The sequence below is a fragment of the Physeter macrocephalus genome, chromosome 10 (assembly GCF_002837175.3).
Source record: "Physeter macrocephalus isolate SW-GA chromosome 10, ASM283717v5, whole genome shotgun sequence".
Classification (NCBI taxonomy): Eukaryota; Metazoa; Chordata; class Mammalia; order Artiodactyla; family Physeteridae; genus Physeter; species Physeter macrocephalus.
The window spans coordinates 80,893,426-80,917,167 of record NC_041223.1 but is presented as its reverse complement, the minus strand read 5'-3'; the positions used below and the strand labels follow the sequence as shown (position 1 = coordinate 80,917,167).

Genomic DNA, 23,742 nt, shown 5'->3' with positions numbered 1-23,742 from the left:
CAGTGGCCATTGCTGTCACCCCTGGAGGCAGCAGATTGGGGGCTTCCCAGAACTCTAACGGTGCCAGGAACACCACAGCCTGCACCTCGACCCACACTGAGCAACCACTCCAGGCCCTCTTGCTCCAACACTGCTCCCCTCGGGGGCAAGGGTGGTGGTGGTGGAAGCAGGGAAAGCACACTCTTAGAGGGAACAGAGCCATCTCAGACCTGACCCTCGTGGCTTCTGCTCCAGCAACTGGGAAACCACCCCCACTCCCCAGTGGGGCGGTGATGGTCACTAAGCAGAGAAGCCCCGAATCACACCTGGCTCCAGCTCTAGCGCCTCCATCTCCAGCCCCACTTCCTACCAAGGTGAGAGCGGCCAGCACACCCTGGAGGAAGACGTGCCTCAGGCTCAGGTCGGATCCAGCTCTCCCTGCAAAGCCACTGGGCACATGCAGACTGTAGAGGGAAGCTCCCACAAAAGGACACCCCTTCAAGACCATATAGGTAACTGGTTCACCTAACAGAGAAAGTTAGCAAAATGAGAAGACAGAGGAATTTGGTTCAAATGAAACAAAAGAAAACCCCTGAAAAGACAAGTAATTAAATAGAAATAAGTAATTTATCAGATAAAGAATTCAAAGCATTAGTAGTAAGAATAATAACTGAATTAGAGAAAAGAATAGATGAACACAGTGAGAATTTTAACAAGGAACTAGAAAATATAAAAAAGAATGAGTCAGAACTGAAGAATACAATAAATGAGTAAAAAAGAAACACACTAGAAAGAATGAACAGCAGACTAGGTGATACAGAAGAACATATAAGTAATCTGGAAGATAGACTAGGAAAATCATCCAATCAGAGCAGCAAAAAGAAAAATAAATTCTAAAAAGTGAGAACAGTTTAAGGGACCTCTGAGACAACATCAAGCATACCAACATTCATATTATAGGCAACAGAGAAGGAGAAGAGAGAGAGAAAGTAGTAAAAAAAAATGTATTTGATGGAATTATGGCTGAAAAAGGAAAAAATATCCAGATACAGGAAGCATAGAGGGTCCCAAACAGGATGAACCCAAATAGACACACACCAAGATATATCATAATTAAAATGGCAAAAGTTAAAGACAGAATTCTAAAGGTAGCAAGAGAAAAACAAAGAATCATATACAAGGCAACCCCCATAAGGCTATCAACTGATTTTACTGCAGAAACTTTGCAGGCCAAAAGGGAAAGTGCTGAAAGTGAAAAACCTATAATCTGGAATAATCTACCCAGCAAGGTTATCATTGAGAATTGAAGGAGAGATAAAGAACTTCTCAGACAAGAAAAAACTAAGAAAGTTCATCAATACTAAACTTACCCTAAAAGAAATGTTAAAGGGTCATCTCTAGGTGGAAAAGAAAAGGCTACAATAAGAAGGAAGAATCTACAGGAAAGGAAAAATCCCACCAGTAAAGGTAAATATATAGTAATGGTTGTGAATCAACAACTTAAATAAGCTAGTACAAAGATTAAAAGAAAAGAATTGTAAAATCAACTACAATAAACAGTGAAGGGATAAATATGAAGATGGAAAATATGACCTTAAAAACACAAAATGTGGGGGGAGAATAAAAAATGCAGATCTTTTAGAATGTGATTGAACTTAAACAACTATCAGTTTAAAACAAGTAGAAATAGTTATAGGTCAACATATATGTAACAACAAATCAAAAACCTAAAATAGATACACAAAAAATTAGGGAGAAAGGAACACAAACATACCACTAAAGAAAATCATCAAACCACAAGGGAAGAAACTACAATAACAAAAGAACAGAGAAGAATTACAAAAACAACCAGAAAACAAGTAACAAAACAGCAGTAAGTACATACCTCTTAGTTCACCTTAAATGTCAATGGACTAAATGTTCCAGTCAGAAGAAATAGGGTGGCTGATTGGATAAACAAAACAAGACCCATCTATATGATGCTTACAAGAGACTCACTTCAAACTGAAAGTGAGGGGATGGAAAAAGATATTTCATGCAAATAGAAGTGACAGGAAAGTGGGGGTAGCAATACTCATATTAGACAAAATGACTTTAAAACAAAGTCAATAACAAAAGACAAAGAAGGGCATTATATAATGATGAATGGATCAATGCAAGAAGAGGATACTATACTCGTTAACATATATGCACCTAATACAGAAGCACCTAAATATATAAAGCAAATATTAGCAGATAGGAAGGGAGAAATTGACAGTACAGTAAGTCCCCTACATATGAACGAGTTCTGCTCCAAGAGCATATTGGTAAATCCAGTTTGTTCGTAAGTCCAACAAAGTTAGCCTAGGTACCCAACTAGCACAATCGGCTATATACCGCTGCTTTTACGCTTGCTTCCGTACATGCTGGGCTTGAAATAAAGATACTGTACTATTGTACCCTATACAATACTCAAGAGTAAAGTACACAAAAGCTCAACCAGTCGTAGAGGATGCATGCACATGACAATGTATGCCAGACATGTGAACTAACTTACCTGATCGGACATGCGAAGGCACATTTGCATCTTTGAAAGTGCACAACTTGAAGGTTCGTATATAGGGGACTTGCTGTACAATAACAGTAGGGGACTTTAACACCCCACTTACTTCAATGGACAGATCATCCAGAAAGGAAATCAATAAGGAAACAGTAGTCTTAAATGACACACTAGACTACTTGGACTTAATAGATATCTATAAGACGTTCCATCCAAAAAGAGCAAAAGAAACATTCTTTTCAAGTGCACATGGAATGTCCTTTGGGATAGATCACATGCTAGGCCACAAAACAAGTCTGAATAAATTTAACAGGATAGAAAATATATCAAGCGTTTATTCCAACCACAATGGTATGAGACTGGAAATCAATTACAGGAAGAAAAATGGGAAAAACACAAACATGTGGAGACTAAACAACATGCTACTAAAAAAATCAATGGATCAATGCTGAAATCAAAGAGGAAATCAGAAAATTCCTTGAGACAAAAAATAAATAAAATAAAAGCACAACTTTCTAAAATCTATAGGATGTAGTAAAAGCAGTCCTAAGAGGGAAGTTCATAGTGATACAGGCCTACCTCAAGAAAGAAACAAACAAAAAACCTTCACATAAAAACCCTAACTTCTCATCTAAAAGAATAATAAAAAGAAAAACAGCAGAAGGGAGGAAATAATAAATATCATAGAGGAAATAAATAAAATAGAGACAAAAAATAGAAAAGATCAATGAAACCAAGAGCTGGTTGTTGTAAAAGATAAAGTTGATAAGCCTTTAGTGAGGCTAATCAAGAAAAAAAGAGAGAGGACCCAGATAAAATAAGAAATGAAAGAGGAGAAATAAAAACTGATACCACAGAGATACAAAACATTTTAAGATAATACTACAAACAGTTATAGGCCAACAAATTGGACAACCTAGAAGAGAAGGACAAATTTCTAGTAAAATACAGTCTTCCAACACTGAATAAGGAAGAAATAGACTAAATGAACAGATCAATCACTAGCAGAAAAATTGAATTTGTAATGAACAAAAAAAGCTCCAAGCAAACAAAAGTCCAGGACCAGAAAGATTCACAGAGGAATTCTACCAAACATACTAAGAAGAGCTAATACCTATCTTTCTCAAACTATTCCAAAAATTTGAAGAGGAGGGGACACTGCCAAATTCATTCTATAAGGCCACCATTACTCTGATGCCAAAACCAGATGAAGAAACTACAAAAAAAGAAAATATCTCTGATGGACATAGATGCAAAAATTCTCAACAAAATATTAGTAAACTGAATTCAACAATATATAAAAGGGATCACACACTATGATCAAGTGGATTTATTGCAGGGATGTAAGGATGGCTCAATACCCACAAATCAACCAATGTGATACACCACATTAACAAAGGGAAGGATAAAAATCACAGGGTAATCTCAACAGACACAGAAAAAGCATTTGACAAAATTCAACATCCATTCATGATAAAAATTCTCATCAAAGTTGGTGTAGGGGAAACATATCTTGACATAACAAATGACATTTATGACAAACCTATAGCTAACATCTTATTCATCAGTGAAAACCTGAGAGCCTTTCTTCTAAAATCAGGAAGAAAACGTGTATGCCCGTTTTTGCACTTCTATTTAATATAGTATTAGAAGTCCTAGCCACAGTAATCAGACATGAAAAAAGAAATAAAAGGCACCCAAATGGGAAGGAAAGAAGTAAAACTGTCACTTTTGGCAGATGACTTGATACTATATATAGAAAACCTCAAAGTCTCCATCAAAAAACTATTAGAACTAATAAACAAATTCAGTAAAGTTGCAGGACGTGAGATAAACATACAAAAATCTGTTGCTTTTCTATACACTAATAATGAACTATCTGAAAGAGAAAGCAAGAAAACAATCCCATTTAAAATCAAATCAAAAAGAATAAAATACCTAGGTATAAACTTAACTGAGAAGGTGAAGGATCCATGCTCTGAAAACTCTAAAACAATATTCAGGAAATGAAGATGATACAAAGAAATGGAAAGATATCCCATATTCATGGACTGGAAGAATTAATATTGTTAAAATGGCCATACGACCCAAAGCAATCTACAGATTTAATGCAACCTCTATCACAATATCGATTACAGCTTTTCACAGAACTAGAACAGATAATCCTAAAATTTATATGGAACCATCAAAGACTCTGAATAGACAAAGTCATTTTGAGAAAGAAGAACAAAGCTGGAGGTACTACAAGCCAAGGAGCCACCAGGAGCTGGGAGTGAGGCCTGAAACACACCCCTTCCGGCAGCTCCAGAGACAGCGTGGCCCTGTCAACACCTCCGGAGCTGTGAGATAACGCATTTCTGGGGGTTAAGACACTCAGTTTGCTTCATTACAGTAGCCCTAGTAAGTTAAATAGAACATGTGGCCTAAGAGGGCTGTGCTCACTTGGAAAGAAGGCCCAAGGCTGGCACTAAGTCCAGCTCCTCAGGTCCTCGCAGGAACACATTTCACCAGCTCCGAGTGTGGTGGGCCACAGAGGGGAGGGGCTGGGCCCAGGTGAGTTTCAGGTTTCTCTGTAATACTGCTAAAATCCAAAAATCTGTATGTCTGTGCTTAAATCCATGACGTTTTCCAAAGCTAGCGGATCCTGGGGCACTGGGAGGGAGAGACAGGAAGTTAGGACTTAAATTTTATTTCTAAATCTTCCAGGCCCAGAAGGGTTGCCTCCAGTGTTTCCAAGGAGGCCTTCACTTTCTGTGCTATCTTTGGGTTTAACTCACTGCTTGGAAAGACCTTGAGTATTTGATTCTGGAGAAATGTTTTCTGTCCTTTCTAGTCTGTGCATAGGAAAATGAAGTTGTGGTTTGATACTTGAAAGGAAAAACAGATTATTTTGCTAGCAAATTGGTTTTTTTGGATCAACAATTTGGAGAAGTGAACACTGGAACTGGTTGCAGGGAGACACAGCATCAATCTCCCAACAGATGAGACTGATTGATTCTCTGCAAATTGCACTGAGGGTGGTGATGTTAAGATAACCAACTTCACATTTTCCACGTGGATCTTTAAAAACCAATATGGAATGTAAAACCTGCAAGTACCTGGCCTCCACAGAGAATGCTTTTTTTTTTTTCCTTTCCCATCTAGATTGTTTTAAGGAGCTCTGGATCTGACGGCTTTAGCAGTTGACAGAACCTATCAAATTTGTATTAAAACCCCCAGAGCTGGAGACAATGCAGAGCAATTTGCTGGATTGTGAGCAGGTTTTCCTTGAGGGGAAGAATATGCTAAGCATTGTTGCTTCTTTGCAACCAGTCTTGCAGAATGGGAGCAGCTGTTCTGCAAACTATTTTTGTGATGGAGAGGGGAATCTACCTTTCATTCTTTGCATCCTCAAGTGGGCATGCAAAATACATAGAAACATACTTTTATAACCGTCTTGACCTCCCTCCTTAGTCTCTCTTTTCCTCACTTCCTTTTTTTTCCTTCCCCAATTCTCTTTTTGATTTGTGCTGTGAGAGGAGAGGGATTCTTATGCCTGAGCTTCTTCCCCTGATGACAAGCAAAACTGTAGGGGAAAACAATCAACTCTTGTACAGGGGCCAAAGGCAATTCCTTTGCTTTGAGGATTCCTGGGATGAGGGAATGAGCCAGGAGCTCTTTCAGGAGAGGAAGGGGAGGGCAGGTGTATGAGTGGTCTGCCACTCATTCTCCAGGGGCAGCTGCTTCCGCAGAATCCAGGCTGCAGGACGGCTGAGCTGCTGTGAGCTGAGGTGCCGAGGCCCAGGACTCAAGTGCAGACATTACATAAACCAATGCCAATTTAAACGGGAAGATTACTTTAACCTTGGAATGTCACTTTATATGTTTCAATACATGGTCCATTATTTACTCTCCAGGCAAGTTTCACTCAGGCCCCGCCCCCCCGTGCTTATTTGCGACAGCCAGACCACCAGGCATGCGATGAACTGCAAATTGAAACAAGCTCAGCATCCCAACCCGGTGGGGGTGACCTGCTGGGGACACGGCCAAGTGAAAACAGGCATCTCATTCACCATGGCACACTTGGCCCTTTCTTTTGTGAAGCCGAGGGTGAAGAGGTGGCGGTTACAACCCAGAAAGGTGCTCAGTGTAGGCGCTGAGAAGGTGGGCCCGCCCCCTCCATCCATCCTAGTGGGACCTCCATGGAACAGCCCTAACTATTCTCAGAAGGAAACAGAGTCAAGTATTTGGAAAGTTACCTTCCATTAATTCCCAGGTGGGTCTAAAGCCTTCTGATGTTAACTGGGGATGGTGTTTCATTTGGGGAAGAGAAGCTATGGTCTCCCCTCTTCACCCAGTTCTCCTCCAATTCTGAAGTCACCTTCTGAGCCCAGGTGGACTAACCACCTGTGAGCCTGAATCCTGCAGTAACAATGGTAGTAACAATAGCTGGAGTTCTTTTAGGTGCGTCAACAGCTAAATTCAGAGAACTGGTTTCCTGTTAGCAAGACTCTCCACTCACCTTCTCCGGTCAGCCTCATTTTGGGGGAAATATAACCTTAAAGTAAAAAATTTATGTTCTCAACTTCAGATTCTAAAATATAAGTGCACTATATATCTTCATTTAAGGGAAAACTGACTCGTTGGTAAGATAAACTATATACAGAAGTAATGTTGAGAGACTTGTAAAGAGATGAGCGTTAAAAGTTTTGCAAAGGATGGCAAATATCGAAGTAGCTGAGTAGCAACTTGGTATATTTTATACCAAGGGTGGTAGTAATACACAATACTCTTTTAAGTTTTTTTTAGCTGACACTGTTATATCAGAGCCAACTCATTCTCGTTATTTTGAAGCATTTATAGTAAATCCTATTTTGTACCAGTAGATGTCATTACAGAAATGCAGTGTATTTTAATTGAGGAATTTTAGATATGCTTCTCTTACTTTTTTTCATGTGGGCCAAGCCTTACGGTTGTGAGAAAGCTAGTACAGAGAGATCTATACAGAAAATGTTTACTAAAGGATCATTTAATATACCTCATACGTTCCTCCTAATACAATATTCCCTGGAAAATCGAAGGAAATGAGAAAAGTTAAGATAGGATTATGCAGGAAGTGGAAGAGACTTTCCACACTTTTGATTTTAAATTTATCAGCCACAAACGATCCACGTCTTCATGTTGAACTTAATCTGACGGAAGAATTGGGATTTTGAATTAATTAGCTTGTCATTTTCTGTGCACCTGCTGCCTCCAAGGCCTCTGCTGGCACAGGCACAGAGTGTTTCTTTGGATTTTTAAACAGAGGAACAACAGCAGCCAGAGGAATCTAAAGAAAGGGAGACCAAGAACACAGGACAGGGCTTCCCTGGTGGCGCAGTGGTTGAGGGTCCACCTGCCGATGCAGGGGACACGGGTTCGTGCCCCGATCCGGGAGGATCCCACATGCCGCGGAGCGGCTGGGCCCGTGAGCCGTGGCTGCCGAGCCTGCGCGTCCGGAGCCTGTGCTCCGCAACGGGAGACGCCGCAGCAGAGAGAGGCCCAGGACAGACATAAAGGGGAGTTTCTCCAAATTTGCAGCTTATCAGTGATAAACTATGATGTAATAAGGGATCCGAGTCAGTGGCCAGAATGGCCCCCACAAAGCGATCAGACCCCAAATATGTGCTGAATGGTGAGCCAACCAATGGCCTCACTTAGGTCTCTGAGTCACACTCGGTTGCCCACACCCATTCTTCTCCGTCTGCTGTGCTTCCTTGTAGAATTGGGGGCAGAACTGTCTTGCCCTTTGGCCGTCAGATCCTTCCATGTCATATTCCATCCAAACCAATGGTAATTAAAAATCTTGGTGAAGTTAAAGTGGCTCCTTCCTGAGAGGTGGGAGACTTCAGTCTTGACCCATAGTATGTAAACATTTGCTTGAGATTTTAGTGTAGCACCTGTTAGTTTGGTAAGAAATCTATCACCTGTTGCACTACCCAGAGCTCTAAGGTAGCAAATCATCTCTTTCTGCCCTCAGGGAAACCACATATATGACGCTATCAATGGTGAAACATGTTTTTTATGTTAATTTTTTGTATGAAATTTTGCAAACTTCGAAATAAACTTTTTAAAAGTAAAGATAGGGACTTCCCTGGTGGCGCAGTGCTTAAGCATCCACCTGCCAATGCAGGGGACACGGGTTCGAGCCCTGGTCCGGGAGGATCCCACATGCCACGGAGCAACTAAGCCCGTGCACCACAACTACTGAAGCCCGCACGCCTGGAGCCCGCGAGCCACAGCTACTGAAGCCCGCACGGGCCTAGAGCCCCTGCTCCGCAACAAGAGAAACCACCACAATGAGAAGCCTGAGCACCACAACGAAGAGAAGCCCCCGCTCGCCGCAACTAGAGAAAGCCCGCGTGCAGCAACGAAGACCCAACCCAGCCAAAAATAAATAAATTCAAAAATAAATAACTAAATAAAGATAAAATCCTGGTTCTGTAAAAAGATGCTGATCAAAATACTTTTTCGGAAACATTTTCATTATGGAAAGATGTTAAGTATATGTGATTATGTTTCAAAGTCTGAGCAGTTAGCAATTAAGTTTATTTTATTTTTCAAAACTACCATCACATAAAATCTCTGTATACATGATGTGAGTGAAAGAAGCCATACCTTGTGATAATATCCATCAAGAGTCTGTTGCATTCCTTGTATTCCAGGAGGTCCCTGTATTAGAAACAAATCAAAGACATACATAAACATTTACCAAAACAATGTGTATTTAAATAATGTATCTAAGAACTCTTAAAATCGCACAGGTAAGAAGAAGGAAGTGTCTGTTCAGTCAAGTATTCTAATTAATAGCGAATCACATGGACATTAGCTTATCTGGTTCTTAAACGTATTTCTAGGTTAAATCCTGCATGAATCCAAAGAAAGGTCCTAACTGGGAACACATAACATTTTACTAAAAGGTCAGCCATCGGCATATTCCTTATTAAAAGGAATCTTACCCATAAAATTCCTCAGGGGAAGAGGCTGAAGAGCTTCAGTTTATGTTTGACACTTCTTATAGGGCTTTTATCAATGAATTATGGAAGTGTATGCCCACGTGTTATTACCTTAACAAATAAGGGAAAAATATTTTTTTGCTATTGCTTTACTTATTTGAATTAGTTGGGTGAAAATGGGCTTCCCATGGACTTTCAGGCCAGAAAAAGATATCTGCTATATAACCTTGGGCTTAAGACATTTAAATACATGTAGTTTTCAGATGATGTGGAAATATTCATGAAGCACTATGCTGAGCTTTGGGTGGATAGGAAGGAAGTAAAGACATTTGTCTGTCCCTAAACCTTCCAGGAAGAGAGAAAGAGAAGCGTTCTCTGAGTTTTTCAGGGATTAAATTTTGGGGAAAGGGGTGTAAGAAAATGCAAAGATTAACATTATTTTAATTTAGGTAGTTCAGCCAAAATAGATTCAGCTATCTCAGAAAAGAGACTGCTTATTTCATCCGCACTCGAAGAGAGAAAATGTTACAGAAGCAAAGTTCTCAGAAGATAAGACACTGAAAGATCATGTTTCAGCCAACCAAAGTCACTATTATACAAAGATTATTATTTTAAAAAGGGAACGAAAGCTTTGGAAAGTGAAGAAACATTTTAAGGAACATCTGCTAGCTGCACTCACTGATATAGGTAACACCTTAGGTTATCTTGAAAAGATTAATGTTGGTCAACACTTATGACGGGTGTTTCTTAGGAACGGCCTGTGACAGAAGATCTAACATGAAGGCTTTACTTTGTGCCATTAAATGCTGAGGACAGAAAGATGTAGTGATGGATGATAGAAGGAGGCTGATATAACGCGTGAGAAAATAACAGGCCTTGTGAGGAACGGAGCTGACTGTGGTTGCGAAGACAAATGATGCTGTTACCTTGCTGGAATCAAAACAGAGCTAATGTCAGAAAAGAATTCTCAAGGCGCTATGTATTTTTCAGGTTCTTTTTCCATCAGCCAGCTTTGTGTGACGTATTCCAGGTCAGGTAGTTGAAGCGAAGAGGAAAGCAATTACTGAGTTGGGGGTTGTTTCACAAAGTTTCCGGCCAAGAAGGTACAAGTTAGGAACTCATTCTTGAAACTCAGGAGACATGAGACTCCATACACATTGATTCTTCTGCAACAAGGAAGGATCAATGTGTACGGAGGATCCTTTTTAACAAGGATCCTTTTTAACAAGGCAAGGAGAAATCTTAGATACCGTATGCAGTAGCAGCAAAGGTAGCTTAGGGGTATCTGCATAGCAGGCATTGGGTGAATGGTGAATGTGTATTCATCATAAGGTCAATCAGATCAAAGACTAGTGATGTGGTAGGTACATTTAGCTCAGACACATTCGTCTTAGCTAAAAGGGAAAGGCTTAACAAGTGGGGTTCCTGAATAAAGCAGATCAATTAATAACGTCTGTCAACTAGCACAGAAGAATCCATCAAATAATAATGGCACACATTTAGGTAGTGTGTAATGTGCGCCAGGTATTACACCGAGGGTTTCAAATAGACTAACTCATTTCATCTCTACAATGACACCATGAGGTATGCACCATCATTATTTCCAATTCAAAGATACAGAAAAATGAGCATTTGAAATAGGTAACTGGCCCAAGGTCACACCCCTGGTAAGTGGCAGGGCTAATATTTAATGGAGGCAGCCTGGCCCCAAACTCACTTCTTCCTTGCTCAACTCTTGTAACTTAAAAGCAGATTCTCAGCCTAAAATAATTTTTGCAGGAATTTTAAAAATTATGCTTATGGAAAGGAAAACTGTCCCAGTATCCTGCTCCTGTTAGTGACCTGCAGCAGCCACACAGATACCACGGCTTTGCTCCATTTGTGTTGGATTGGGAGACACAGGACGCTTGACTTAACGGGATAAGTAGACAACTACACAACAGCTTTATTTTTTTATTTTTTATTTTTTTTTGTGGTACGCGGGCCTCTCACTGTTGTGGCCTCTCCCGTTGCGGAGCACAGGCTCCGGACGCGCAGGCTCGGCGGCCACGGCTCACGGGCCCAGCCGCTCCGCGGCACGTGGGATCCTCCCGGACCGGGGCGCGAACCCGGTTCCCCTGCATTGGCAGGCGGACGCGCAACCACTGCGCCACCAGGGAAGCCCCATACAACAGCTTTAAAATGCTCACGAGCTCCGGGGAGACACACCTGTTCATAACCCAACTGTGCTCGCGTGTAATTACCGGAGCGGTCCATCAGCCTGGTGTGGGGAGAGACCCTGATGTTGTCTCCTACTGCAAAGAACCATGCCTGGTGTGATGAAGGGAATTAAAGATACATTCAACTTGGGAACATATATGCTCGGTAATAGTTTAAAGCATTTAAAAAGGTTTTTTTTGTTGTTGGTTTTTTTTTTTTCTGGCTAAAATCTTGCTAGAGGTGGAAGGCAGAGAAATATCCTGTCTGCCACCAGCGTCATCAGATGCTCGTGTGAAAATGATCAACTGTTTGCATTATCAGCTCCTTAGCTGATTTCAGTTTGGGCTACAGATTGCCAACGCTTAAAGGATGGGAAGAGTTCTGTGTTAAAGCTTCTTCGGTCCCGGTCTTGGCCGCACTTTCACTTTTCAGCCAGTTCATGCAGTATGCGGAGCTCGAGGAACCCACTTTTGCCTTTTTTCCCTTCCCTGGTCTCTGCTGCGAGCTCCCTGTCCCGTCAGGGCTGGGCCTTTGGGTCAGCTTTGGCGCACCCTTGATGTTCTGAATCAAGGTCTCCGCGGTTCCTGGGCCACTCTGCTCCCTCTCTGGCCCGCCCTCCTGAACTGTCTTCCTCCCTCTTCTCTGAAAGCATCCTTCAGCTCCCCATAACTGCTGACTGAACCTCCGTGCGCCATCTGGGTACCACTCATCTCCATGCACCAACGCTCTTCGTTAGGAGCTCTCTCATTAGGGGCTCCTTTCAGGATTCACAAGTACATATTTTCAGGTTGTTCACAACTGCCTTCTGGCCGCGTGGGTTTCCAATCAACTTTGCTAACAACCTTTGAAATACCAAAAACCTCTATGAAGAAAGTTGCACGAATCAACTTTTTTCAAAACATGCTAAAAAACGGCTTTGCTATAAGAAGAGATAGAAAGTTTGTTATTGAAAAGTCATTTGGGCTAATTTTCAAGAAATATTTCTAACTTTCTAATAGCTAGTAGAAAAGGCAAAGACCAGTAATTATTTTGCTTATATTAAAAAAATTATTAGGAAGCCCAACCTCGTTCATAGGAAAGGTAAGATGAGGCATATTTCAAAAATACAGTAATTGCTGGGAAGAGAATGAGTTTTTCTCTTATACATATATATATATACCATCTATAACATTGTATATAACTTAGTGAAGCACATTTATACTGATTTATGGTGGTTTGAGTATATGTCTATCTTTCCAGTTGGAATGAAAACTCCTTGAAGACAGGAGTTTCAATCTTTTTTATCTTATAACATATAGTACCCCCATCCCAGTATTTGCTGAATTCAATAGAATCTTTTGAGTATATGTCTATCTTTCCAGTTGGAATGAAAACTCCTTGAAGACAGGAGTTTCAATCTTTTTTATCTTATCATAACATATAGTACCCCCATCCCAGTATTTGCTGAATTCAATAGAATCTTTTGCAAGAAAATTTTTGAGGGTTTAGCCAATTTCTTGCTTGTTCGTTTTGATTTCAGTTAGGAATGGTAGCAAACTGAGCAGGGGTCTTGCTGCTTCCAAACTCACAGAATACAGGGCCAACAGATGCAGATTAATCTAAGAATCTGGCTTAAGTAACTGAAAACAAAGCTGCAGTGAGCTCCAGTTAGTAGAAAAGAGCTTATGGATGGATTTTTGACCAGAATTACAACATGGAAAGTTGTCTCCAATTCTGAGAGAAAAATCAATAGTACTCTTTAGAAAATATCTGGGATATCAATTTCTTTTTCTTTTAAACATAGATCCTTTTACTTATCTTAAATATTTGCTCTAAATGAATTTTTTCATTGTCTCTTGGGATTTAATTAACTTAAACAGTTGTAATTTTAGAATAGATTGTTTTTCAGAGAATGTTTCTGCTACAAATTTTTAGTGGCTAAGGAGATACCAGCACTCCAACCCCTCCCCCCCAAAATTGCTGAAAACTCTCAAATTGCAAAATATGATTTCTGAAGCAAGGAGGGGATTTATTAAGTGTTTATACTATGGTTATATTTCAACACAGAGACCCCAAGCTCTCCTTTATGGGATTACAGTGGGGATGTGGGCCAGATAGCACGTATTACGTGAAATTTAAGGTTCCTGGGAAGGGGCTCTTATTTCTGAAAATGTCTCCCCCACCTTCTGGTTTATGCCTGCCTAAAACTTCATAAAGAAAGACTGGTTTATTTGGTGTTGGGTTTTATCACCAGCTCGAATCCAAGTGTTCTTGGGAGACGTAATACTAATGTTTCATATTCATACAGCTCAGCATAATTCTAAATACGTTTTCACTTATATTTTCTTAGATGGCAGGGTAATGTGACTGCAAAACACGTCATCTTATTTGATTCTCGTAAAGACTATGTGAGATGGGTATGATTATGTTCTCCATCTGACAGGGAAAAACTGATAGATTTGCCCCCAAATCACGCAATAAACAAACGGTAGAACCAAGTAAAAGAGTTGTTCCACTTGAATATATTCTTATGGATCATTCAGTAAGTATTTCCTGAGAGCAAGATGGATGGGACAAGAAAGGGGAGGAGTAACAGGATGCTATGTGGCAGGTGGCACAGGAGAAGACAGCACCGAGGGAGGAAAGGGTACAGAAAAGGGGGGAGTGCAGATCCTGAAGACTGTGGCTTCGCAGCACCCCCGGCTTTTGGCACTCACTTTCTGGCATGAGGCTCTGAGAAATGTAGTTAAGTCTTAAGACGAACTTTGATGATAAAAAGTGGGACTCAGAGGAAAAAGCTATAGGAGGATGATAATCAAAGAACTTGGAAAGGTATCAACACTTTTGCTTTAGAAATGGGAGGTCCTGGATTAAATTCTGGGAAAGAAAGTAAAACATAATGAGTAGATGGAAGAGAATGATAAAATGGGATAATGATAATAATATTAATAAATAACAATAGTAACCCTTGGAAGGTAATAACTGTGTGGCAGGTACATATGTTATTGCATTTTACTTTTACAGCAATCCAATGAGGTAGGCATTATCCTTATTTTACTTATAACAAAAAGTTTACTATCTTACCCAAGGTCATACAACTAGCAGACAACAGCCAGATTTCAACCCAAGTTGGCCTGATGCAACATCTTTGATATTTTAACTCTTTCCTTTATCTGCCTCACAGTGAGAGGGATGACAGATAGAGAAAAAAAACAAAAATCGGGCTTCCCTGGTGGCGCAGTGGATGAGAGCCTGCCTGCCGATGCAGGGGACGCGGGTTCGTGCCCCGATCCGGGAGGATCCCACATGCCGCGGAGCGGCTGGGCCCGTGAGCCAGGGCCGCTGAGCCTGCGCGCCCGGAGCCTGTGCTCCGCAACGGGAGAGGCCACAGCAGTGAGAGGCCCGTGTACCGCTGGGCCCGTGAGCCATGGCCGCTGAGCCTGCGCGTCCGGAGCCTGTGCTCCGCAACGGGAGAGGCCACAGCAGTGAGAGGCCCGTGTACCGCAAAACAACAACAACAACAACAACAAAAACAAAAACCCCCACAAAAATCAATCATCTTAAAGCTGGTTAAAAACATCAAGTAGGGCATTCAAGGGTAAAAGATTGCAGATCTATTAATGAGAGACAGAATCTACAAGGGTCGAGCACAGGGTGCTCTGGGATACAGTGTAGATGCACCTTTTCAAAGACTGGACAAGAAGAGATCAAGAGGAAAGTGACCAGAATGGGAGGAGGGTGAGGATAAGAGAGAGGAACCACAGGCAGATACAAGAAATGTTAAAATCAAGGAGGGCTTGGATTAGAGAGAGGTGAGAGGGAGACTTCTGAGAGGGAAAAGGAAAGAAGTTGGCAATCTTGATCAGCATCTTAAGTAACTTTTGAAATTCAAATGATACCACATGAGGGGTAGAGTCTTGGCATTTATGAGACGGTAGAAGAAAAACAAATACCAAAATGGTCAGAGTTGGTGGGAACAAGACTAGAAACAAGAGAGTAAGATTGCTTAGGGATCATTTTGATAGGCTGACATTCCTACGAGCATGAAATTGCAGTGGATGAACAGTCATGGGAAAGTAGTCACACTTAGTAAGAAGATGAAATACCCTTCAAACAAAACTACAGTTGTGCCATTGTGTTCTTGTGGAAGAGAGATGTGTGTATTGCCATGTGGGATCTGAAGGATTTAAGTGATACAGCAATACGCTGGTTCAAGCATTGGTCAAGGGCATCTTCTGGGGACTTCCCCTAAAAAAGGTAAGAGCAGTTTTGTTAGAAGCCAGCAGCCAACGTGTATTCTTGGTGAATCTCTGGAAATTCTGAGCAGCAGTGATCTTCTCTTGTCTCAGCCAGGTCCCCCGTGCCCCACCCCAGTGGCATATACCTGCACTATACTTTGAAAGATCAGTAGCTCCTAAGTGTCTCCGTCTGAGATATTGCCAGCAACCCTGGTTCAGAAGTTCAGAAACAGTGCGATTAACAGGTGAAGGACTGCAGCGAAGGCAGCTTCTGGGTCTTGAATGAGAATTTTTCACATCTGCCACTTTGGACGTTTTTCAAACGCATCCCTCTGTGTATTCCAGAATTGCTCACTTGAGCTGGGCTTGTCTCTTCTGGCCTGCACACTGAGCTGTGTAATTGAGGGAACTCAAGCAGAGATAGTTTATGGTTGTATGAATAAGCAAAATACTCAATATGTGACCTGATTGTTTTCCAAAATTACACAGCTCCTGGTTTCACTTGTCATTTTGGAACAGGAGTGGGAGAATGGGGCTGTGACAGTGAATGCATTCAATGGGTGTAATTAATCCATTTCATAAAAGCAGATTTTCTAAATTATGCTGTGAAGCTCAGAAGTTTTTAACCCTTTACTTTCCAAGGGAGAAAAAAAATCATTTTTAAAGGAGCTTATTTTCCCTGATACCATGAAACAAATCCATCTAATTCGTTATAAAGCCCACTGCATTCTTGATAGAGTGCCTTGCTGGGACACTGATGACTGATTTCCATGGCATATGGTAGTGAGAAGAAAATGATTCCTCCCCTAATGCCGCGATTCTGCTTATCCATCCATAAAATGTTTCATACTCATTGCCCCTCAGTATGTCCTGCAAAAGCAAAAACGTTATGTGTCAGCGTCCTGTAATATAAGGAGAAGCAGGAGGCTCAAGAGGGGCTTGCCTCCCCACAGAAGCCACATCGCTGACCCTGCATGAGGTGATTAAAGCCACCGGGACATGAGAACGAGTAAGGATGGAGATTGTGAAACAAATGATCTGTATCCAGTGGCGTCGCCCAAAGTCCACCATCAACAGAAACCATACCTGGGGCACAGCTGAGCCTGCACTCCCCTTCCTGACCTCAGGAATCTCTCAATACACCTCTCAAGTCTGAAGGGGGGTTGGCTTCCACAGCCTGCACCTATCAATGCTTTGAGATTCCACTTATGGAACTGATAACATTCACTCTCTTTAAAAGTGTTGGTACATGTCCATCCCAAACTCCCTAACTATCCCGTCCCCTCACCATTTCCTCCGCCCACCCCTGTAATCATAAGTTCTTCTCTACGTCTGTGCTCAATGGTATGTGACAACCTAAATGGGAAAAGAATCTAAAAAAGAATAGATACATGTATATGTATAACTGAATCACTTTGCTGTACACCTGAAACTAACACAACATTGTTAATCAACTATGCTCCAATATAAAATAAAAAAGTTTAGAAAAACAAGTGTTGGTAGGATGACAGTGCTTCCTAGGCAGAGAAAACGTGATTTCCAGGCAAACCGCAGAGACTTAAGACAGCCAGGCTGATGGCGCTGGCTTACACGCTGCCAAGTTACGTAGAGGCCAAGGGCATGTACACAACTCGAATGGTTGGGGACATTCTGGACAAAGGCAAAGTGAGGTTTTATTTTGTGGTGATTGGAGCCTCCACTTTCAACTCAAATGTCTGACATCAAGGTTTCTTTCTGATCTGTAGGTCATACTCATGATAAATATGCAAATGACATTTCTTGGTTCAACTGAACCGCACGGTTAGAGGGTACACTCAGGGAAGTTCTAGAAAAAAAAACTGAATGATTTCATTTTTAAAACACTTTGCCCCATTCTACAAAGGATTTCAGGCAAAAGAGAAGATGCTGACACTCTAGGCCACTGAAGGAGTAATTAGTGATATTAACCTCAGCCCATCCCACAGGATGCTTTTCCTGTTTTGTCAAAGAAATTTGGAATATTTCAAGCATGCTGACAAGTATAGAATATAATATGATAAATCTCCATGAATCCACAATCCAATGTTGTCAGGTCCTAACCATCTGCCATATTTACTTTAGATCTCTTTACTTTTTAATGAAATTACAGATATAACTGAAGCTCCTTCCAGGCTTACTTTCTACAGAATTCCCTCTTATGTTTCAGGTCCCCCGGATAATGCTGAAAACTTGTTGCTTCTCTACTCACATAACTTCTTTTAGTCTCTCCTTTGATGGAAACAATTTCCTACCAGGTTGTAGCTGCTGTGAAGAGAAAAACTGACTGAATAGATTTAGCTAAGCCCCTTACTTCTGGAGGCCCAGACTTTTCTTATTGTCAAAATGGAGATAATCTTTTCTTGCCTGTTTCACAGAGTTACACAGCGGTAAAATTAAATGCCGTATGGAGATACTTTCGTAAACTATATCACCAAATACAAATTATAAGATTATTTAGGAAACAAGTCTCCCTTTCTGAATATTTCTCAAAGGCCAATCAGATTTATTAAAACCTTACTGTTTACCTCCCACAAAGAAACAGTACTTAATCTATGCACTGGCCCAATAACAAGTTTGGTGACCATATATCAAGGATTTCAAAGATTCTGTCCCATCATTGCTATACACAACGTCTGTCATTCAGAAGTCTTGATAGTTGGTTTCAATAACATGACCTAAAATGAAGAAAAGGAATCAGTGGCTGTAAGAACATAAAATCCTTTTCTTCCCAAGCGTATCTATAATTAGTAAAAAACTCAGGCAGTCAGAAAGCGGCTCATAATGTCTCACTGCTGCTTCTCATTGGGAGAAAAAAAGAGAAGTAATTAGGGAGTGGAACCCAAGTGCTGGTTTTCACATTCTCCACCTGAGACCCCAGCTGCCTCACATGCATGTCTACGGATTCTGTGGCCACACAAGGTGACACTGGAATGTTAGTAATGTTGGCAACAGCTGTTTTGTCTGGGACCATGGCCCCAGTAGGGGACAGGTGGCAATAAAAATGATTAACTGGCCATGCCTCCATTTTATAGGTCTTAGGTATCTTTATTTTTAACTCTGAGGAAGTCATCTTATTTTTATTATGAATAAAATTACTATTCCCATTGACACAGATAAATGGTTAGGTTCTTCTCCTCCGAAGATATCAGTACAGTACGTGACCTTTATCCGTTAATAGACCAAAGAGACTAAAGTTCTTTGCTGAAAGGAAAACTGAGAAACAGAAAACCCTGATCAATTCAAGGCTTGTAGACGGATGTTCAGACTATGAACTGGATTCCCACTGAGACATGATGGTCCTCAAAATGCATATAGTCACACAGAGTATTTTAGCAAGAAGTCAAATGTTTTAATTGGACATTTTTGTCATCCACTTGATTGAGCAGTCCAAAATGCATCTTGGGGACTAAGTTCCCTTAGGGGTGGGCCCTGCTAACATTAACTTTGCACTGTGGGTCCTCAGGGCCTAGGAAATAAGGCTGGAGATGAAGGCGGAAAAGGCGGGGATAGTGATGGATAACAGGGCACAGATGTGGGAAGGCATCAGTTCCACGGTGTTTCCAGAGCATAGACTTTCATAGTTATAACTGCTCATCTCAACCTGCAGCCTATCAGAAAGGAAGCCTCAGGTGTAGCTGTGGGGAAGAGAGGATGACTTGTATGTGATGAGATTCTCCATCTCCAAGGGAAAAGCATGGTGTCCCCTGGATTCAGGCTGGGCTGAAGTGAAATGGGTAACTGCCAAAGCTTTGTCTGTTTCCTTGTTTTCTCAGCAAACAAGTCTGTTCCCTGTCCATGCAAAGACTAAAAACGATACGCTACAATGATGTTGCCTTTAGAATTATCATTAGGAATAATAATTTCATCACATCAAAATAAAAATCTAACTGCCTGAGATAAAAACACAGACAAAGACCTAGAAAAGGGAGATGTGACCAGTTGATTATTTTCCCTGCCACTTATTCTCTGCCCCCCGCTTCCCGATTCCACTCTCATAAGGCTAATCCACTCAGCTCCAAAGCCTCCCCTGGCACTGTTCTTCTCCTAGCCCCTTTCTGTTTACTGAATCCAGCAACCTCTCTCCCACCTCAGGCCCTTTACACTTCCTGATCTTTCTGGTTGGAAAGTTCTTGCTCTGGGTCTCACACGGCTGGCTCCTTCTCAAGTAATGTCACCTAGATGCTCAGAGATGCCACCTGGACCACCTTAACTAGGGCAACAACCCTTCCTTCCAAACCACTCTCGCACTACCCAGTTTATTCCCCTGCAGCAATGCATATTAAGCTGAAATTGTTTTGTCTACCTATGGAATTGCCTCTTCGCCATCGGTCCCTCACCCCACACACACACGATAGAGTGTAAGTTACTGAAGGTAGAGACCTTAGCTTTAATTTGTCTGTTTTTTTTTTTTTTTTTTTTATAAACCACTGTATACTCAAGGTCTGTAATAGTCATTAACTCATGCTAGGTGATCGAGGTAAGTATGTGTTGGATAAATGAATTCAATTTCACATCCTAAATTCACTCTTTTAACTATGTGCCCTGCTCTGTAACCATGACCTTCAGGACTGAGCAATGGCTCATGCATTAAAGGTGAAAGAAGTTCTACACTGAAATTAAAATGAAAATGGAAACAACACGGTTGTGTATGTTTTCAATCTTATGGTTGCTTTAGAAAAGAAGCGTAAATTCCACCAGAGTCGGCTCCCACAAAAACTCACGCTGTAGAGTTTTAACAGCGTGTTACAATAAGTCAGCATTTTAGAGAAAGCTGAGGGCTTTCACTTCTAGAGGGCATCAAGTTGATGTTGAAAATGACTGTTGATGAGCTAGTATTTGTATTTAAAATACAGGATAAGCATAAGATGCAACAAAATCCGGAAAATAAACTTTGAAAATCATGTAGATTTATAATTAAGCCTCAAACACTGAACAATCTCCAGACACTGGACAGCCTCCCCAGGGCTGAACAGTGTCATTCTTCTCCTAGAGCTTTTCCAGTGGAAACAGTAGAGGGAGCTCCTGTTCCACGTTACAAATTATGTGAATTTCTGTGACACGTGAGCCACTGCTCAATTCTCTTACGGCAATAATGAAACAATGCACAAAAACAATGCCAGAGGGAAAAAAAGAAAGGAAATCAAGGGCCCTGCCTGCAACAGAAAGGAATAATGACACATTTTCCAATTCATGTGGTTTTTAATAAACACGTTTACAGGGATGATGAATGAGAGGTGAAGCAAGTGTCAAACGGGTGGGCTAAGACATGCCGCCTTTAATGGCTCATTAGTTAAACTCTTCTGTTCCGCCTCATTGCCAGCTGCTCTGCTCTCCCTTCTAAAGGAATGAAAACCTGGAATACTCTGAAATAAACTAAGTCATTTCAAGTCTCGAGACTCTCGAAGCCTCATCATCCTAACACGAGGCCACTATTTTCCATTCCTTTATGCTACTCAGATAATTGGAAGGCTTGAAAGACAACGAAATTTTTACTGGAGAGTGAGTGAGAGAATAAAGGTGGGTTTAGCGGTCCATTCCTGGGCCTCAGGTCTACAGCCCCTACTTATACTTGTGTGATCCTGGGCAAGTTACCCGATGTTTCTAAGCATCCTTTACCCCATTATAAAACGAGCATCATTTCTACTTCTCGGGATAGTTTGAGGATCACATATGCGCTGGCACTGGAGCACCTAACACAGAGCTAGTGCTGTCATCATCTCTCCCGGTCCATTTCTCTCTCTTTGGAATATGTTTCCGCAGGAGTTACTGCTATCTCCTTCCCCAGGGAGACGCTTAATGCTCTCGTGCTTCCTCTCTGAAACCTGCTCTCAATCATAATCTCAGGGGCTCTCCTGGTGGCGCAGTGGGTAAGAATCCGCCTGCCAATGCAGGGGACACAGCTTTGAGCCCTGGTCCGGGAAGAGTCCCACATGCCGCGGAGCAACTAAGCCCGTGCGCCACAACGACTGAGCCTGCGCTCTAGAGACCAAGAGCCACAACTACTGAGCCCGTGAGCCACAACTGCTGAGCCCGCGTGCCTAAAGCCCGTGCTCTGCAACAAGAGAAGCCACTTCAGTGAGAAGCCCGCGCACCACAACGAAGAGTAGCCCCCGCTCACCGCAACTAGAGAGAGCCCGCGCGCAGCAACGAAGACCCAACGCAGCCAAAAATAAATAAATAAATAAATAAATAATTTAAAAAATAGTAATCTTAGTGTATTTGCAGGTATCATCAGTCCAAGACATTGCTACTTAATGGTTTCCCTTCAATGAAGAATATTCATTCAAAACAAGATGACAGAAGTTACTTGGGGGAATTGGGAGCTTTTCCCTTTGAATAGGTAAGATCAGCTCTGCTTATTAACAGGAAATTGGACAAATACTTTATAAAAAGTGCGTTCATCATGAAGGGTTGTGGCCAGCTCTGTGAACCAGTTAGTTGCCCCTCAATTACCAGCATCTCAATAAGAATAATTTTATGTATGCAGATTACATGTGTCTAAGTTTCAACTAAACCTTCCTCAAAGAGAGGAAAAATTGCTATTAAGTATGGGAAGCTAAATTGGAGCAATACATATGACTTTGATGAAACAGTAATTCATAAAGAAAATCTAATAACATTAGTTCAAAGATCGACTTTTAGGAAATATTCCTTTATTAGATTCTTTCCCCTAGAGAATGTACTCTCTCAGGGTGAAAAAGACTGTCCTTCCACACACACAAAGTTGTGGGAAATTATTCTTTGTAAACAACTAATCTTTTTGGTACAAATGTTTCTTAGGAAAGTGAGAAAATACAAATTTGGCTTCAGAACCATCACAAATAGAATGGTTGGTGAAAATGTTTTAATTATTTGAGCTGCTTCAGGCCATTAGAGATTTCTTCCTTCTATTTTTTAAAAATCTTCATTGACACTCCCCAGAATAACAACACTACACCTTTGATGTAGGGAACATCTCTAAAGCCCTGGAGGGGAGAACATTTTCTTGAAGAAACTGAGCAAAGTATGCTGTTAACAAAGGATCCACGCCTCCTTAAAAACTCCTATTCCTTGGTTCTTTTCAGACAATCCCACCGGTCAGAGTAAATCAATAAAAAATTTTCCCTTAACTTTTCTGAAGGCTAATTGCTCAAACATATATAGGAAAATTATATACTATGCTATTCACTAATTTGAGGGACATTATGTATTATTTGATTATTGCTTGATAAGAGGGAAAATTAATATGTTTTTATAGTTCACATCGTCATAAGACATTTTAACACATGCTTTAGGAATCTCAGACGCCAGCCAGTAGGGTGAGTCAGACACCATCTCCCAATCTCAGTCGGAAGGATCTTGGTGCCTACCAACCCTTCCTTCTTTCTCTTGTTACCTTCCTTCCTGTTGTGAAGGGGGGAGGGCTCATCTCACATAAGGTACAAAGTGGAAGAAGACAAATAAATGAAAAACAACAACATTTTGATCTAAAAATGCCCACAAGTAAAGGGGGACGTCTCTTAAGCTCTGTGTCAGTTGTAATAAAATACAAATGACTAGTAAATACTATGATAGCTGCAATGGATCTTACTCTCTCTCAGAAATCCAACTACTGTGCCACTAGAGAGACCTATCAGGAAATCTGGCCCCGGGACTCTCCACTCAGAGCTCTTCACAGATTGTCTTGGCTTCTCGGGACATGTGGAGCTCACAGCGGTTCTGCCAGGACGCTGCCCGGGCTGGACCCGACCTGTCAGTGCTGTGGTCAGAGCTGCCTGGCCGCCGCCTGCCCCACTCCCCGGGGCTCAGCACTCGTGCTTTTGATCAGGCTGCTTTC

General features: G+C 41.4%; 1 protein-coding gene across 1 annotated transcript in view; it reads right to left on the bottom strand.

The window, feature by feature from the left end:
* COL19A1 (collagen type XIX alpha 1 chain) overlaps positions 1–23,742 on the bottom strand; it is a 342,743-nt gene that overhangs the window by 78,408 nt on the left and 240,593 nt on the right. Inside the window, exon 16 of the mRNA XM_028494726.1 lies at positions 9,155–9,208. Within this exon, the coding sequence (XP_028350527.1) occupies positions 9,155–9,208 (54 nt within the window). The remainder of the gene's footprint in view (positions 1–9,154; positions 9,209–23,742) is intronic.